The 18,433-nt window shown below is 45.5% G+C and overlaps 1 protein-coding gene across 5 annotated transcripts in view; it reads left to right on the plus strand.

The window, feature by feature from the left end:
* LOC126544959 (uncharacterized) overlaps positions 1-18,433 on the plus strand; it is a 49,433-nt gene that overhangs the window by 13,637 nt on the left and 17,363 nt on the right. For 4 of the 5 annotated variants that reach the window (XM_055078032.2, XM_050192538.2, XM_050192541.2 and 1 more), the window contains 4 exons: positions 194-366; positions 4,204-4,327; positions 8,082-8,210; positions 10,270-17,918. In XM_055078032.2, the coding sequence (XP_054934007.1) occupies positions 194-366; positions 4,204-4,327; positions 8,082-8,210; positions 10,270-17,918 (8,075 nt within the window). The remainder of the gene's footprint in view (positions 1-193; positions 367-4,203; positions 4,328-8,081; positions 8,211-10,269; positions 17,919-18,433) is intronic. The other variant, XM_050192539.2, reaches the window with a different exon arrangement.

Raw genomic sequence — 18,433 nt, forward strand, 5'->3', positions numbered from 1 at the left:
TATCAAATGGTATTGTTTCAATAAGGTTCTACTGTATTCTATCCGCACGACCTTCTCTGTGTATAAATCCAAGAAATGTACAATAGTCTATTCAACATTCGTAGTTGGTCTCTTTAATTCATATTTGTGCTCAGTGAGATAGTTTATTTCAATACTGCTGCTTATTTATTTCCCTTTGCATGCTTGCCTGCAGCTAAGATTAACTCCCTCACTAAGGAGCTGGAAGAGAAGACAACAGCTCTGGAGGAAACGCGGAAGACGCTTCAGGAGACGACGCGGGAGACCGACAACAGGATACTGAAAGCCAGGGCGCTCGAAAGGCGTCGAGCCAAGCAGTTTGAACGTGAACTGCAGGAGCTAAAGAAGGTTTGCAAAACAATTAGCAAAGCTTTTTTATGCAGTGGTACATTAGGCAAGTAGCTCATCGAGCAGCCATGGTGGCTCAGGCATGGAGTATTAGAGCGACTGACCCAGACGACATAAAAAAGTCCCATAGACGTTCCAAACAAAATCCACCCCATCCCACATCCCAGTGGCGATGTCTGGTGCACTTTAAAGCAACGTCCCAATCGGGAAAGTCCGGAAAACGCTCAGTCACAGACTTGATTGGAATGTGGAATCGGCATGTGAAATATTTTTTGCAGACATGCATCAGGAGACGTTGTGCCAGGTGGCTGTGCGTCTGCATCCTAGACGGACGCTCTCTTTAAGTTCACCTAATAGTTTAGCTTATCCTAACAGGGACGTACTGAGGAGGTCACTTGTGGACCTTTTTTTTTTGGCCCACACATTAGCAGTCAGCCTCCTAGAGGTTCCGTCTTTCAGTCTCTGAGAAAGAGAAACATGCTTTCTGATATGTTTAAATTAGAACACAAAGCTGTTGTGAAGTGGTGGAACACAATCTCTAAGGCCATAATAACACACTTAGAAGTTAATGAACTAAATTACAGTCGACAGCATGGTTTTAGATAAAGTCTTTCAACTATATAAGTCAACTTGCTGAAATAACTAATATAGCTAATGCAATTAATGACGGCCATTTAGGTGTAGCATTTTTAGAGTTCTCCAAGGCGTTCGATGTACCAGGGTGGTTGCTTGGGCTAGTTGGTAATTCATGATCAAAAATAACATACAGCGCAAAGGACAAGGACTCTGAGACTGTGTATGTCGCCTCTCGCAGTCCTTGTTCTTCGCGCTGTGCATTATTTTTGATCATTCGATGTAGTTTGACATCGGGATTTAATTACAAAACTATCAGCTTTTGGTATTCAAAGTAAAATAGCATTTCTAGCTTTCTAAGTAACCGAAGACAAGATTGTGGCATTGGACAAATATGTCGCGCAGCAACTTGCTATTCGTTCCAGAGTGCCTCAAGGGTCAGCTCTTGCACCCCTCTTATTCCTAATGCATATTAGTGACCTCCAGTTCTCCGTTAAAGATCCCGTTAATATGGGACTGTTTGCCGACAACCGTGTTTTGTACACAGTCGTACACAACACAGGTGATCAAATAGAATAAATCATTTCAATCAATCTGCTCTTGGCATGAAACTTAGGGTGTGAAATTAAATACGTCAAAAACTCATCGCATCCCATTTACGCATAAGAAAAAGCCACTTAAATTTATATATACTTTTTGGAAGCACCAAAATTATCCAAAGTGATCAGGTGAAACAGCTGGGTCTGAACCTCTCGTGTAATCTTAATTGTAAACCCCTTGCTTCAGCCATATGTCAGAAAGCTGAAGGGAAAGCTGTCTTCCTTGAGAAGAAAATTGCATAAAGCTCCCATACATGTCAAACTAAATGCTTACAAGACTACTGATCAGGCCAAGCTTAGAGTGCGCCGACTAAATCTCGAGTCCCTATCAAAAACGCTTCATCAGTAAAATAGAATGCACACAAAAGTTAGCCACTAAATTTGCATACCCAGACTACTCAGGGCAGTCTAGTGCTTCGGATTCAGCTACGAGGGAACGCACAACCACTTTCACAACAAATAATCATTTCGAGCCTAAAATTTATTTATCTCTTATAACGTGGTCACTTCAAAATACCGAGATCTCATTACCTGGATGCACCTTTTATACCCTCATCGAGACTGAACCACTGAAAAGAAATTCGTCAAGCCTATACTCGTGTAAGGGCCGAATTTTTTTGCCACAATATTGGGGAGGTGCGGCTTTTATGCGGGATCAAACCTTTCCTTCGAAATGGTGCTGGTACAGCCTTGACTTCTGCACACCCTGGATCTACAGATGTACCATTGCTTCAGCGATAAATGCAAAGCTCTTGCCATCTAGTAGCAGCATGCAGAAATGTACAGCAAAAGAAAAATTTGACAATACACGCGTGTGGCCTTGGGGTACCGAACGCGACTGCTTCTCCGTAAAAAAATTTTTTTTACAAATTTTGAGCTGCCAGTTTGGGGGTGCGTCCCTTACACGAGTCTGTACGGTAAATAAAGTCCTAGATTTCGAAAGGTAAAGCACCAACAGAGACAGAGCACTTAAGAAAGAACAATGACAGGATAAGGCGCAATGACAGGAAGTGCCTTGTCCTGTCATTGTTCTTCCTTAGTGTACTGTCTCTGTTGGCGCTTCATCTTTTGAAAGCTATGAACGAACTAGCTCCACAACATGTTTTACTGAAAGTCCTAAAGTGGGCATCCATAGGACCTCTTTCGGTGTTTCACTTGAGAACTTTTCAGGATCACTTTGATACATCCTTAGGTACATTTGGTATTTCCCCAACGTCCAAACAAGTATGTACACAAGACATCCCTAGAATGCCTACATGTTGTCTGGGGAGAGTTTAGCTGGTTGGTAAGGGCTCACGTTAGGAAAAGGTAGGTGTGCAGGGATGCAAAGCAAATGGACAATGTGTCCCTCTGCTTGTGTTCGTGTCTGCACACCCACCTTTTTTCTAACATGAGGCATCGTTTCCTACAAAAGTTACTAGAGGAAACTCTGACTCTGATTGTATAGTTACCATGGAAATGATGCTCAGCACGTGGATGTGAATTATCTTTGTACTTGTGGCATTGTTCTTGTGACATTATTTATTATGCTGTGTCTGTCTTTGTTAGCCTAAATTTCAAGGCAACGAGACTGACCACACTTGCATAATCACTGCAAATTGTTGCATTTCATAATGCAATATTTCGTTGCAAGTAATCAATTTGCAAAGTGAAAAAGCCGTTTCGAAGCCAGGCGGATGACGTTTAGGCAAATTCATGTACTAACCATCATCCCATGCTGGATGAACCGCTCTGGGTACGTATTCTTTGACAGTTACCTTCGGCAGTACTATAGCTTTCGTGTTACGTAGTACACATCACGTTCGATGATTCAAGTGGTTTTGCTCAATCAGCCAATCAGTTCAACCGGTTTCGCTCCACTAGCCGATCGGTGCACACTGAAAGCGATGTCATGAAAAGTGGCTGTTCAAGGATATGTCGCCTGCTTGCCGCTCTCGTAGACACCAGCGCTGCAATTCCCAAGTCACGTGACTAACTGGGCTGATCGGTGGTGAAACATCTTGCGTGAAAGCATCGTTTGACAGTGAGGCAGGAACATAAATGCCCGAGTACGAGCTTTAACTTGTCACCATAAACGCTTCATGCAAATATGCTACATTTCACACTTTTATTTTTGTAGGAAACTCTCTAGAGCTCAGTGGCTCAGGATCTCGGATGCTTGAGCATAAGGGGCTCCTACCAGGAGGAGGAACATGGCATTTTGAGGGAATTTGTCATTTCTAGAAAAGCTGAGCCAAGGAAAACGGGGGAATTTTTCACCCCCGTCCCTTTGATTCGAGAAATCTGGCACCTACAGTCATCGTGGCAAAGCCAGTGGTATGCCAGAAGGAAGTGAAATTTTCGACTTAGTCTACACAATCCGCATATAAAGGTGTCTTTTGATGGTTCTGTGAGTACGAGCCTGGCCAGGTGGTTGCAGTGTCGTAAAACACACGATTCAGTCAAATCTGATGGTGCATCGCATTTGATTTGCAGTCTGCTCTGGTGGTAGTTGTTAAAAAGTATGGGCTGACGTAGTAACCTGGCAAACCATAAGCCAGCAGGACCTTCAGTCGAGATTGAAATAAAACGACTTTAAATAATGGAAGTCTTCTCTAGCTTGAACCCACGTGTTACCAAGAGCTTGCTTTTGATCGCTTCAACTGTCTTTGTCTCCTTCTCGTAGGGAAACCCGGATGCAACGCCGTCGGATGTCACAACTCTGCAGCAGCGAATAGCCGAGCTCGAGGAGGAGAAAGGTGCGCTTCAGCTCAAAGCCCTGGAGATGGAAGATGCTCTCTCGTCGCAAGGTTCTTTTTTTTCTCGTGTTCCCCCATATTGGCTCATCAATTCACACCCGGGGCTTCTCCATCTCCATCCCACGCGACGATTGAAGAACGGAATTTCACATATTACGGCAAAGACCTTTTTACGAGCTCAGTCATGGTCAGCCGACCCTGACAACTCCCTCAATTCTAGTGATTGACATGCTTTAGAAGAACTTGAGCTTGGCGTAGTTTTGTTATTTACTGCATGACTTGCTTATTGCCAAGGAAAGACGACGGCAAAGAAAGATATGTGAACAGAGACCTGGGCACTGTCGTTGTTCGTACTTCTTTGGTTGTCCTCGTCTTTCCTTAGAGGTAAACTTATGTACTGATCAACGGTAGGCTGTGAGCAAGAAAAGCTTCAAGCTAGAGCCAATGTTTTCGACAAAGGGACTTGTCTTTGTAGGGGCTTGTATTTTTACAAGGCGAATACTTGTACTCATTGCTTTCTTTTCCCAGTGGCACATCTGAACTGCGGATACCTTTTGATACAACTTTTAATCCAACTCTGTTTTCTTTGAGCTGTTTTACGCTTATCCTTGCTCACTTCGTGCTTTTGGGGAAAAATTTAAGTCCACTGTATTGACAATGCGCCCTAACACATTGGAGCTCTTTACCACTTTTTTTTTTATGTTGAAGCTTTCATTGGCTGTTCCCCCCACTTCTGCATGGATGGCTATCTTGACGTGTTAATTGGGCTCATCCAAGATGCATTGTAATGAAAGGTGGGCCCATCCTGGAGACTTGGCGGGCCAGTCTTGATATCAGTGTGAAATACGTGTCCTCGCGAGGGTTTTGATGTAGTTTGTAACATAAACCTATCGTGGAGGCGTTGCCACATTGCAGCACCCACACGGACTTGCGCTTTACTTTCTTAGTGTGTGTCCAGCTTTAAACTTTGTTTTCTTATTATTCAGTATCAGTTCACCGCTTCCGATTGTGGTGTGAGCTGACGTGATCAATGAAGAAATGATGGATGAACAAAGTTTTCAAAGCAGGCCCAGCAGGCGAGCATCCAAGGGCACCAGCAGCGTCGGCGCGCTGGTTGCCATAGCAACAGCAAATCGGGAGGCACTTCTCAGCATGCTAGTGCACTGAGCTCGTAGGAGACTCGCGTGCTTCGCGAACTTTGTCGATCTTGTGCCTGGTTTCCTTATGCTTATGCTTTTTCTACGTAGCCATCATAGTGAGGAGGTAGGAATGTAAAGGTGCAAGCTATGAGCTGTCGAACGATGCCAAGATGGCAACGCACCAGCAGCAGGAAAGACAAAAGATCGCTCTGCGAACTATGGTGTTATTGCACTGTTTTGCGCTCCTTTCTCGCCGTCTGCACTGACAAACGATTTTTTTTTCCGGCACTTACGGTGCATTTTCAGCTAACTCATTTTCATGCAGTGTAGGTTAGGCATTGCAGATGCCAAAATTACTGGTATCCCAAACTTGATTTCTGTTTTTTTTTTTTTTTTGCTATCTTTGCAAAGTGGTCCCCACATCCCTCTTTAACTCCAGTAAATGTTTGGCAGGTATACCGGGAAGCTAATGCTTGACTTTGACGTTCTGTCCAATGTTTTCTAGCAATGTTTTCTAGCCCAATTTCTGAACTGTCCCAAGGCCTACCTCTGCGTACTTGCTGCTTTCTGGGAAAAACCGACTTGCACCAGAGATACGTCAATGTTCATTACTGGGTTCTTTTCTCTAATTAATTCTTTAAAGCATAACTTTGTTTTGCTGGATATCCTAGGTTTTGTGACATCTCCTGCTGTCTTGCTGAGTAGAGTTCAGCAAAAGGTCTCTGCAGAATCGAAAAAAAAAAAGCATGAGAACAGCTATGTTTCATAGTTGAAGGGTAGGAAAACATTTCCAAGTGCATTGCGGTGCATTTGGAAAGGGAAATGGATCCGAAGGAGAGCATTGTCACTGAACGAGTGCATTATTTTGTGCACTTTGACATGCTTGTGAACAAGCAATGGTATTTAAAGCAAAGCATACTTTTTTTGTCTGCTGCATATCTTTTTTTTTCCGCATGCAGTCCACTGTGAGATTTCAGTTGCGTCTAGCCGGCTCGTTAAACCTTCACTTGCACAATTCTCACAATGGGAGGGAATGTCTTTTTTTTTTTTTTTTTTTGTAACCCCCCTAATTCCTAGAAGAACCTGCGGCAGACTCCCACCTTGTCATTCGAACCTTTTTCAACACTTCCAGTTCCCTCAAATTCGTGTTAGTCATTTGTGCCTACTTATTTTTTCTTGTTCTCCTCGTTCTGAGGAGGGGGGAGAGCAAGCTATGCATATAAGTATCTGCTTGGAAACACAGTTGTTGCCATGACAACAGGTCCTCTTGTCAAAACATTGGCTCCAGCATGAGACATTCCTATGTTAAACTACTGTGGATAACTTCAGATCTCCCAACTTCCTGGGAACCCTTTTGTCTCGCATGAACCTCAGTTGTGGGTCATGCAGTAACTTGCGTTTTAATGCCGATGGCTGTAAACGTTTTTGAGCTTGACTTTGAGCTTTTGGTTTGTACTGGCGCAAATCTTGCAGCATGATGACATTTCTTGGTCCACATTGTTCTGTGAAATACTTGGTAGCCATGGTTGCTTGGTTTGACCAGGAAAAAAGATTAATAGACCACCTTCGCATGCACACCTCACCATCGGGAAACACAGCTGCCAAAGAGATGTTAGGTTGTCATCTGTTGGCAAAGAAAAGCCTGGACATACCACAATGTAAGCCAAAAAGAAATAATCTTGTTGCTAAGTTCGAGAGAAATCAAAACTGTAGTAAGGGCAAAATCTTTTTTTTTAAATGTTCTTCAGATGTCATTAGGCGTACCTCCAATACTGCAGGCTCCACAGGCAGCTTGCAGGGAAATTTAGCTTTCTTTATGGCTTCAGGGGTATTTAGACTTTTCATAATATTCAGATTAGATATCAAATGCAAGCTGGTGGTTTTCCAGTGGAGCTTTAAGGGGAAGCTTTCCTTTAAGGGCTACTATCTTAATACATGTAAACATAGAAATAATTTTGCTCATAGTCCACTGCACCAAACTTACTGAGGTTTGTTACATCTAAAGAAAACAGTTGAACTTTATGAACTGCAAGTCATAGATCATTTATTTATGCTGTGTGTTTTTGCAAGAATTGTTGAATGTCCCAAATTAAATAAAGAACCTGAACATAATTTTCACAACTTTAGCTCAGCAACAAAAAGTAATATCACAGTCTGTAAGCTGCACCTACTGAAACATCAAAGCAAACACAATGGATGTATCATACAGGGCTGTGATATCAGCTAGTTATTTGTGAGTAGAACTTTTGCAAAACCCCTGCAAATATTATGTCAATTTCGCATAAGCTGCAAATTGATTTATCACATTTGTCCACTTGTGATGGCCTAGCAGCTGCAGTTTACGGAATTGCAATATTCGTTTCTGGTGCAGAATTATGAATTTGTAAGCTTTATGCTTCCATTTTTTTTGTTAACTTTCTGATTTTTTGACAATATTCATGAAAACTGTCGTGCCCTAACTTGGAATTCTGCATCACACAATTGGGAGCGCTCAGCTTTCGCTCTGAAGTGCAAAAAATTTCATTAATGTCTGTTCAATGGTTGCATAACAAAATTGATGTGTATCACCTGTATTTGAATAGGGAAATCGGAAACCTTGCTCTTAAGCAAAAGAAGCAAAGTAGCAATCACGTGTGCCCCACTCGTTCACATTTTGTTGTGTGCAGCCGTAAAATTGGAGGAGATGGTCACCAAGGACAAGATCATTGAAGAGCTCAAGGGCCAGGTGAAGGCAGCACGAGACGAGAAGATCTCACTCGAGGTGCAAGCTGCACAGATAGAGGAGCAGAAAGAAAGTGAGGACAACAACCCTTCCTTCCTTCTTTCACTTTCATTTTCGGCTCGGCTCATTTTAAAGCATAGCGTTCTTAGTCCACTTTCTTGGGATTGGGGTGGCTACCTGGTTGCTGGGTCGGTTCTGGATGTATGTATGTATGTATGTGTGTGTGTGTGTGTGTGTGTGTGTGTGTGTGTGTTTATGTGTGTACACACACACACAAGTTATATGAAAGTATGCATGAGGTGGCTTAAATGGCTAAGTATGCCCATCTCTGTATTACATAACGAAAAAATAACTTCTTACATAAAACCATAACATATGTCGACTCGCAGCCATCTTTAAAGCACGCTGATCTGTTTATAGTATGATGAATTATATTTAACATATTTCTTAAATTTAGCTGCTTGGTGCATGTTACTGTGTGCATGTACGTTCTTGGCCGATCCTCCACAATGGGCGTGTCCCACTATGACACAAGTGGTACAGAATCCCTAAATGTTGCAAGATACACGTCATCCTTTTCTGTCCATGCACCTTTCATCACCATTTTTCATCGACGGGCATCATACACCACCCTCAACCTTGTGACATCACTGTGTATACGTCTCCCACTGGGCATCTGCCTGGTTTGGTGCTTGCATTTCGGCATAGCTTGTGAGTGATGTAGGGCATAGCCTTTATAAAAATGAGATGGGAATAAGTTTTGAACTTTGTGGTGGACAGAAAACAGTTCATGAGGCTACAAGTTGCATAGCGTGAAAGTAAACAAAATTGTATGCGTTGCCATTAGTTGGAAAGCATTTATTTACCCGCTTTACTAAAGTGTCATTTTACATAGATTCCCGCACGTGTGTTGGACCTACATATTTTTTGTCTTTATAGCAGTACTTATGCATATTTTTAAAGTTGTAGAACTTCTACCACACGTTTTTCGCACATGAAAGGCCGACACTTGACATTGGCAAGCAAGCACAGGGTTTCAGGAGCACTTGCAAGGTGTTTTAGTTGATGCTAAAATTGGTCTCAAAACTCGGACCCGGCATTGTCGACATTATGAAGATGTCCTTAAGCAGTTCAAAACTTGCTAATGTTGTGGAGCAAATAAGGACTGCTATTTTGTAGTGATTCCTTTTTCAATGCTATTCCATTTTGTGTTTCGTCAGTGGTCAGAGTGACGCTCCACTCACGTTTATCCATGGAATCAGCCAGTCATGAACGGTGGATTGTAAGAGCTGCATTCAAGTGGAAGACATCAGTTCAATATCGCAAATGAGGATAGTGTATGATGACATTTCTCATAAACAAATAAGCTAGCATTCTTTGCCTGTTTGTTCTGATTGCTCTCACATGTGGCTGCTGCTGCAGATTAAAGAAGATTTCACTGTAACTAAAGAAGCTCGGGTGGCCGAAATACCTCAATGCAGGACTACTCTGCTACAGCATACCCTGTAGCTTTGTCACTTTTGAATGTTGTGATCAGTCACTCGAAGATACCTCCAACGAGCACTTCGTAAAGGATGCAGCTGCATATAAAAATACGGAAACAAGGATGATGTTCACAGGCTTGCACTTGTGCTGTTAATATTTGCATTTATGCTGTTTATGACCGTTGCGTGTTCATTGGTAATGGGTGAACCACTTGAGTGCCTTTTGTTCACGCCTGTTTGTGCATCGTGGTGGCTCTGTGGCTACAGCGTTCTCCTGCTAAGCACAAGGTCCCACGTTTGATTCCTAGTCATAGCTGCCCCATTTAAGCAGAATGCAAAAAAAAAAGAGAGATTAAGTACTTGGATATAGGTGCACATTAAAGAAACACCCCGGTGGTAAAAATCCATCCAGAGCCCCCCACTACAATGCCTAAGGTAACTTTCGATTTGCTTTGGGAAGCCCTATAATTTGACTTCATTTTGGAGCCACGAGGGAACTGTGTTTTTGAGAGGCAAGGGGATAAAAAAAGAGTTGTGGCGTATTCTTACGCGGGGAGCTTCTCCCACATTCTTGCCTCATACCTGAGAATGGGTGAAAATTGTTTTTGCGAAAGATTCATTTTATCTTTCTTCTCTCTACTTTTGCAGTTGAAGAGCAGAAAATGAGAGAGTTGCAGCTGGAACTCGAGGCACTCAGGGAGGCAGGCGAGAGTTCCACGCCTATGCTGGAGCAAGAGTTGAAGGCAGCTCTTGAGGAAGAGGTCAAGAAGTTGCTTGCACTGCACGAGGAAGACTCGTCAACTATTACCGACCTCCGGCAGAAGCTTCTGCACTTGGAGGAGCAACTCGCATCCACCACCGCTGCACAAACAGACGAGCTAGACAGAAACCTTCGCGAAGCGAGGCACGAAGTTGAGGAAAAGACTCGGCAACTCGAAGACATGGCCAAAATGCAGGAACAGCAGCAGTCTGAAGTGGCCTCAAAGTCAGCTAGGATAGAGGAGCTCGAAGCAGCCTTGAGAGGCGTTCATGAAAGGCTTGACGCAAACGCATTACAAGCCCGAGAAAATGACGAGGCCCGGGAAGAATTGCTGGCACAGTTGTCAAGGAATGCAGAAGAGGTTGATCGGTGGAAAGAAGTGTCGGAAAGAGACTCCGTGAGCCTGCAAAAAGCTCTTGAAGAACTGCAGGCTGTGCAACGAGAGAGTGCTGAAGCTATGAGAGCTGTGCAAGAAGAGCTTGAACATCGAGATAGAAAAGTTCAGGAACTCAACAGTGCACAGGCTGATAATGTTAGTGTGCTGAAGGCTCAATCAGAAGACATTGAAAGGTTAAAGGTCGAGTTGAAAAATGTGCAAGAGCAGTTGCAAGTGAAACAATGTGCGATCGATGAAATTTATTCTCGTGAAAGCCAACTTAAGGTTGAGCATGAAGCAGTCAAAAGAAGCTACGAAGAAATCAATGTCGCAATTGAAGATTTGCTTTTGCACATTGGTGCACCAAGCTTGGGTGAAGCAAAGGTTGTGTGGGATCGCTCCATTTCAGAGAAAGAAGAAACTGTTAGCAAGTATCGTAAAGAACTTAACGAAGCCATTTCATGGAGTGAGCAGCTAGCATCAAAGGTTGAACAGTTAGAAAGTGCGCTGAAAGATGCTGACTCACTGAAGGCTCAGCTCACCACCGTGAATGCGTGCCTAGAATCTTTGTCCATCACATCGCTCGAAGAGTTGAAATCCAAGTGGAGTGCTTTGCACGAAAACCTTGACCTGCTGTCACAGTCGCAGAAGCTGGACAAAGAGGAACTGAATAATCGAATCAAGCAACTCATTGATGAGAAAGCCAAACTTCAAGAAGCCGTCGATGTAGAAAAACAGCGTGTTTTGGTGCTTGATGCAGAAGTCAACAGGCTGAGGATTGTGAACGAGAAGTCCAATGCGGTCATGGAGGAGCGAGAGTTGGCACTGTCGACGGCTCTCGGCAAGGTAGAAGAGCTCCAGTCTCACCTCGATGCGGAGCGCCGCAAGACTGAATCGAAGGTTGCGACTTTGCTCGAGCAGTGCACTGACCTTGAGAAGGAAGTTTCTGCTCTTCAGTTGCAGGTTGAAGACAAAGAACGCTCACTGCTTGATCTAACGGAGTGTCTCGCCTCAAGGGAAATGGAGCTGCAGGAGAGTGCGCAAAGCTTTGCTCGCCAGGAAGCAGCTCTTCAAGAATCACTCGAAGAGCTTCAGAAACAACTCAAAACTAGCGAAGAACGATTATCAGAAGTGATGGGAGAAGTCTCGTCGCTCCGCGAAACGTTGCACGCTAAGGAAAATGAAACACTGACACTTCGTGCTGAGCTCACTAGCTCTGCAAACACTCTCGAGCAAACGAAATCGGAGAACAAGTCTCTGGAAAACAAGCTCAAAAAGATGCAGAAGAAGATCGAGGTGATCAGTTCCAAGTACAAAGAAGCTGACTCATCTGTGAAGAACATGCAGCAGGAACTTGAAGTTGCTGTCTCATCGAAAGGAGAGCTTGAGAAGTCGTGCCTCGATGCCAAATCGCTCTTGAAAGGTGTTCAGCAAGAGCTTGAAGCTGCTCTCTCTGCAAAGGCAGAGCTTGAGAATGAGTCCCTTGCACTCAAAGAGCAGCTTGCATGCGTTGAGGATAACAAAGCGAATGTCTGCCAGCAGCTCTCAGAGGCCAAGGAAAAAGCTCAGCTGGCAAATGCAGAGTTGCGTAAACTCGAAGCCGAGCAAGAAAGCCTTTCTCGGAAGGCTGAAGACCTGCAGCAGCAGCTGTTGAACTCCGAATCAAACTGCCAAGGCAAAGAGGTAGAAATTCAAGAATTCCTCGACAAAGCCCAGAAGGAGAGGAATGACCTCACTTGTCAACTTCAACAACTTAATGAGGCACTTATGTTGAAGAACAAGGAAAGCAAGGAGATGTCCCGGGAACTCTCTCACCTGCAGGAATGCCTCAATGAGGCAGCTCAGCGCAGCGGTCAGCTGGAAGAAAAGTGCAACGACATCACCGCTGAACTTGCTAAACAAACAGCACTGCATGACGCTGAAAAAGAGCAGCTTGAACAGCAGATCAGGGAACTTGGGAAATGTTGCGATGATTCCAAGAACTTGACGAGTCAAGTGTCTGCAGAACTCGAAGAAACCCGCCAGGCTCTAGCAACGGCACAGCAGCAGTTGCAGCAATTGCAGCAGCTTAATAACGATGGAAAAGAGCTCAATGACCGCCTCCTGAAAGAAATTGCAAGCTTGCGCACCAAGGTACAGGAAACTGAAGAAATGCTCGAGAAAGAATGCAAGGAGAAATTACGTCTACACGAACATTTAGAGAGCTTGAAGGAATCTGTCATTGCAAAAACAGACGAGCTAGCACAGTTGAAAGTTTCCCTAAGCTCAAAGGATGCAGAATTGGACTCGCTCAGGCAGAACACAGAGTCGCAGACTTCTGACTTGGTGGTCAAAGTGTCGGAACTTTCACGAGATCTGCAGCAGAGAACAGGCGAACTTTCCTTGGTGGAGGCTGCATTGCAGGAGCGAGATGGGGTCATTTCAAACCTCAAAACATCTCTTGAGGCATCCGCTGAGAATGCTCAGTCCCTCAAAGCGGTGAATGAAGATCTTGTAGCCCAAGTCCAGACACTAGCTGCCAGATTCGATGAGTCATCAGAAGAGATAAAACTAAAAGAACAGAGTTTACAGGTGATGAAAGAGAACTTGAAGCTCCTTGAGAACAGCCTAGAGGAGAAATCTCGTGTACTTTCGGAGTTACAAGAGGCCAATGACAAGTTGGCAGTAAGCAATGCTGGATTGGCTCAGCGGGTCGAGGAAGCCGACGGCTCCGTCGCCAGCCTCCGAGAAAAACTGGCTGGTGAGGAGCATGTTCAGGCAACCTTCAGATCTGAGCTGGAGACAGCGAAGTCAGAAGCCAACTCTCTTCTCCCCCAATTGGATGAGCGGAAAAAAAGGATTGATGACTTGGAGGAACAGTTGAAGGCTTCTGTAGATACGCAAGAATCTTTGCTAAGGGAAGTTGAAAAGCTACAATGTGAGAAGCAGGTCGCAAACGACACTCTAGAGGGACTCGGCAACAAGTTAAGGGCTGCTGAAAGTAACTTGCAGAAATCTGACGAGATGCTTGTTTCCCTGAAAACAGAGGTTGAGCAGCTGCAAGCTCAGCAAGAAAGGATGAACGAACAGCACCAAATGGAAATAGAAAGCTGTGCAAAGGCCTTGTTAGAAAAGGAGAACCAAATAACTGAGTTACAAGGTGAACAAGAAAGGCTTAACGTTGAGCACAACAAGAAAAAGGAGCAGTTAGCTCTCCTTTCGACAGAAATAGAAAACCTTGTGTCAAGTCATGATCAGCAGCTAGGAGAGCTGCTTGAAGCCGAGTCTAGTGCCAGGGCGGAATGCTCAAGCCTCACCGAAAGGCTTGCTGAAAAGGAAAGCGAGGTGTTCAATCTCAGAGAACATGTGGAAGAACTGCGTCTAGAGAATGGTCGCGCGAAAGAGCAGATTGCCATATTCTCGACAGAGATACAGAACCTTGTCCAAAACCACGACCAGCAGATGAGAGAGTTTGCTGACGCTAACTCGAAGCTTGAAACTGAGCTGTCCACCTACGTGGCAAAGGCTAGTGACTACGATGAACAGATCAGAGAGCTGGAAGCGAGGCTGAGTGAATTGTACGAGGAGAACAGCAGTCTCAAAGAACGAGCTGAGCAAGCCTCGAACGAAGTTAGACAAACATACCAGAGTCATCATGATGAACAGAAGAACCTTGAACTGGAGCTCGTGAGGCTCCAGGCGGAGATAGAGCGTCTAAACATCTTTGAGAAGCAATATCAGGAGGCGGTTGCCGAGTTAAAAAACATGAAGGAACAGTCACAATCTCAAATCTCAAAGCAGAATTTAGTTATGCAGTCTGATCAAGCTGATGCACCTGCGAAGGTTCCAGTAGTAGAAGAAATGATAGTTCCGAAAGAGGCACAGCTCCTCTATGCAGGAGATGCAGAAGGTGTTGAGGCAGACATTGAAACTCTACGGCGGGAACTTGATGCAGCGAGGATGGACATTCAGATGGCCCAGGAGTTAGCTCTAGGCAAAGAAGATGACATCCGAAGGCTCACTGAAGACCTTGCCTGCATGAAGAAGAAACTTGAGGAGGCAGAACAGCAGCTGAGAGTGAAGCACGAAGATGTGAAACACGTCTGCAGTGCCTCCGAAGAAGCCAATCCGGCAGCTCATCAGGATGAAAGCAAAGAGCCAGCAGATGCCGAGTTGAAGAAGCTTAAGCTTGCCTTCAAGAAGTCGAGGGGAGAGCTGAGGCTGAAGGTGAAGATACTTGAAGACAGGACGAAAGAAGTGGGAAGCCTAAAAGAACAGAACAGCTGCCTTCAGAAGGAACTGGAGCAGCTGACGGAGGCGCTCGCTAACGAAAGAACTGCTCTGAAGAAGTTGACAGAGGAACTTGAGCAGAGGGATGTACAGACAGCTCAGTTGTCTTCAGAACTGCGAAGCCTAAAGGACCGCTTGGACCTAGAAACAGAAAAAAATGAAAGCCTGTCCAGAGAGTTGCAGACAGCTAACGCTGAAGCGTACAACCTTAGAGTCCAAGTTGAAGAGCTTAGGCTGAGGAGCAGGGAAGCAGTCCCACTTGAAAGCGAGGTTGAGGAGCTCAAGAAGCGTCTGGAGTCTGCAAGTGATACTCTCAAGGTGTTGTCGGCAGAAAATGAAGTTCTCAAGGCCGGCCATTCGCGCGAGACTGAATGCCTTCTATCAGAACTTCAGTCGTCGAAGACGGAGCTTCAGCAGTTATCCGCTGAGCATGAAGACGCTGTCAACGCCAGTTTAAGTCGCGAACGAGCGCTGCAGAATGAATTGGACGCAGCCACTGAGCTCATTCAGCAGCTGCATTCAGAGCATGCAGACTTTTCGCGAAAGAAGAGTGAGGAATTTGGACTGCTACAAGGTCAGCTGGAATCTCTAAGTGGAGACCTCATCAAACAGCTTGAAATTGTAGACTCCAAGGTGGAAGAAGCCGACGCACTACAGAGCAAGCTCCAGGCATCTCAGCTTCAGCTTGAGAAGTTTTCTGCTGAGTACAGCACCCTGCAGGACGTGCTTCTTCAAGAGTGTGGCGAGCGTCTGCCCGGTGACATGACGTTCATGGGTGCCGAATTCAGTGCCTTCGAATACCTCAAGTGGCTCCTTGAGAGTGTCAGGAAAAGGCGGGAGGCACTCGAGTCTTCGCTCGCAGAGAAAGATCAGCAAATTTCTTCCCTGCATGAGAGCCAAAAGTCTCTCCAGGAGCAGGACTTGCAGACACTGAAAGGCCTGAGAATGCTTCTGGCTGCAGTCACGCAAGACACCACAGATCCAAACAAATTGGAGGAGGAGCTAAAGATTGCTGAAGATTCAGAGGACCTGCCAGCACTCTTGCAGACAGTTTACAAACATGTTCTCTCCCTCAAGAATACTAGCAGTGCACTTTCGAAAGAGACGGAGAACCTGAGATCGTCATGCGAACAAATGAACTCAAGGTTAGCAGAAGCCACGATAGAAAATGAGCAGTTGCAGTGTAGGTACCACGAAATGCAGGAAGTTTTTGAAAAGAAAGAGCAAGTGACAAACGTCAACGACGTTACAAGAACTGACAAGTTACTTCAGACCGATGCCAGTGATGAGTCACCAAAACTGGATAAGTCACTTCAGACAGATGTCAAAGATGAGCTTCCAAAAGAAAAGGGTCAGGAAGAGTCTTTGTCAGAAAAAACAGAGTTGCTTGCTGAAATAGCCTTGCTGAAAGAAGAAGTTGCGGCATTAAAAGTGCAACCGCCAATTCAGAACACAGGTGATGGTGACAACCTGAGCTCCGAGCTTGCTGCCATGAGGCAGAAGTCTGAGAAGATGCTGGTAAAGTTGAAGTTATTCAAGGAGAAAAATGACATGCTCGTCAAGCAGCTGAACACGCTCCGTGAATCCCATGCTGAGCTTGAGCACTCTTGTCAGAGGAAGGCTGACGAAGTGGGCCAACTCGAAAGGCAGTGCTGCTCGCTCCAGGAGGACTTGCAGAAGTCGCTTGCGCAAAGTGAGCACACCGAATCTCTCGCTCTGAGTTTGGACCAAGCTACCGCCAGGGCCAGGGAAGCTGAGGCCGAGTGCAGCTCCCTGCGCGACAAGGTAGGCGAGCTGCTGGATCAGAACAACAGGCTGGAAATTGAGTCCAAGCACCTCAAGTTCGAACTTGTGAACCTGAAGGAACAGGCCGACATGCTGACCAGTGACAACGAGGCCTTCCAGAACCTCGCCGAGAACCTGAAGCGAGCGAGGCAGAACTTGGAGCAGGAGCTGAAGGCGCAACACGAGCAGCACGCAAAGGCCCTCAAGGACCTCGAGAACAGGTACCAGAAGCAGCTCGAAGAAGAGAGGAACGGTGATGCGACCGCGACTGCCTCTCTGAAGCGTGACTTCGCCCAGATGCAGGAGAAGTACAATCAGATCCTGTACAGGCATCGTGACCTTGAGGAAGAGTTCCACGTCGTCGTTGAGGAGAAGAAGAAGCTGGAAGCCAAGTGCGCACAGCTGGCTGAAGACTGTTCCGCAGCAAACCAGGCACTCGCACTCATGGAGAAGCAGGGTTTCGTGGGACATAAGACCTTCCAGGAGCTAGACCTGCTCCGGCAAGAGCACCAGCAACTCCAGGAGCGATTCCACCAGCTCAAGAGCTCGCAGCTGAAGGCTGAGGAGCGGCTGGTTCAATCTGCAAGCCAAGAATCACTTTCAGTGAAAGCTAAACTCGAGGATGCCGAAAGAACGATCGAAGAACTGAGGGCCACGAAAGAGCAGGCGACATCAGATGAAGTGTGTCGTCTGCAAAACCAGCTGGACGAACTGAACCAGAGGCATGCTGCCCTGGTCGAACAGTCACAGGCTAAGGAAGGCCGTTGGAGCCAAGAACGAAAGCAGCTCAAGCACATCGAGGAGCACCTGAAGCAGACGGCACAAAATCTAAGTGGTGAGCTTGAGGAGTTGAGGACGCAGCACGAGGAGGCACTGAGGAGCAAGCTGGACTTGCGGAACCAGATGGAGCAGGCGCATAAGGACAACAGGGCCCTGACACAGCAGGTGCAGAACTGGAGGAGTTACATTCGGGACTTTGAGAGCAGCAAGAGTGAACAAGGCCACAATGCAGAGGTGGAGAGGCTGCAGACAGAACTGGAGCAGACAGCCGCCCAGCTGCACCAGCTGGGTCTCCACAACGAAGAGATGTCGGTTGACCTCAACAAGGTTTGTGTACAGATGGAAAGATAGTTTCTTTTGAAAAATACCCTGTTTCCTTGTGTACACTGGGAGTGTGTGTGTGTATGCATGCATGCATGCATGCATGCTTTTTATTTGTATTTGCTAGGCTGTGTGTAGACTGCTGTCCATTCCCAAAGGAAACATGCTGTTAGTGTTCATGTGCACAGAGCAGCTTCATTTTGGTAAAGTGGTTGCAAGTAATCTTTTGTGAATAGACATGGCGCACCTTGTTCCTTTCATTTTTTTAAAGCCTTTGGCTGCATTTCCTGTACTAGGCAACCAGTTGTATTACTTTTTAGATATGCAAGCCCTTCTTTTTTTTTACTTTTCACACCTGGAAAAATATACTCTGGTTTTAATCAGCAATTAGACTACATACGTTCAAGCATAGTGCTAAAGGGAAGTCTGGTGCTGGTACCTTTGGGAGCTGCGAATATGTATGAAGGTTCAGGCAGTTCAGGAATAAGGCGTTTCACAGAGTTGACTACATGCGTACATGC

Source organism: Dermacentor andersoni, chromosome 10 (genome assembly GCF_023375885.2).
Source record: "Dermacentor andersoni chromosome 10, qqDerAnde1_hic_scaffold, whole genome shotgun sequence".
Taxonomy (NCBI): Eukaryota; Metazoa; Arthropoda; class Arachnida; order Ixodida; family Ixodidae; genus Dermacentor; species Dermacentor andersoni.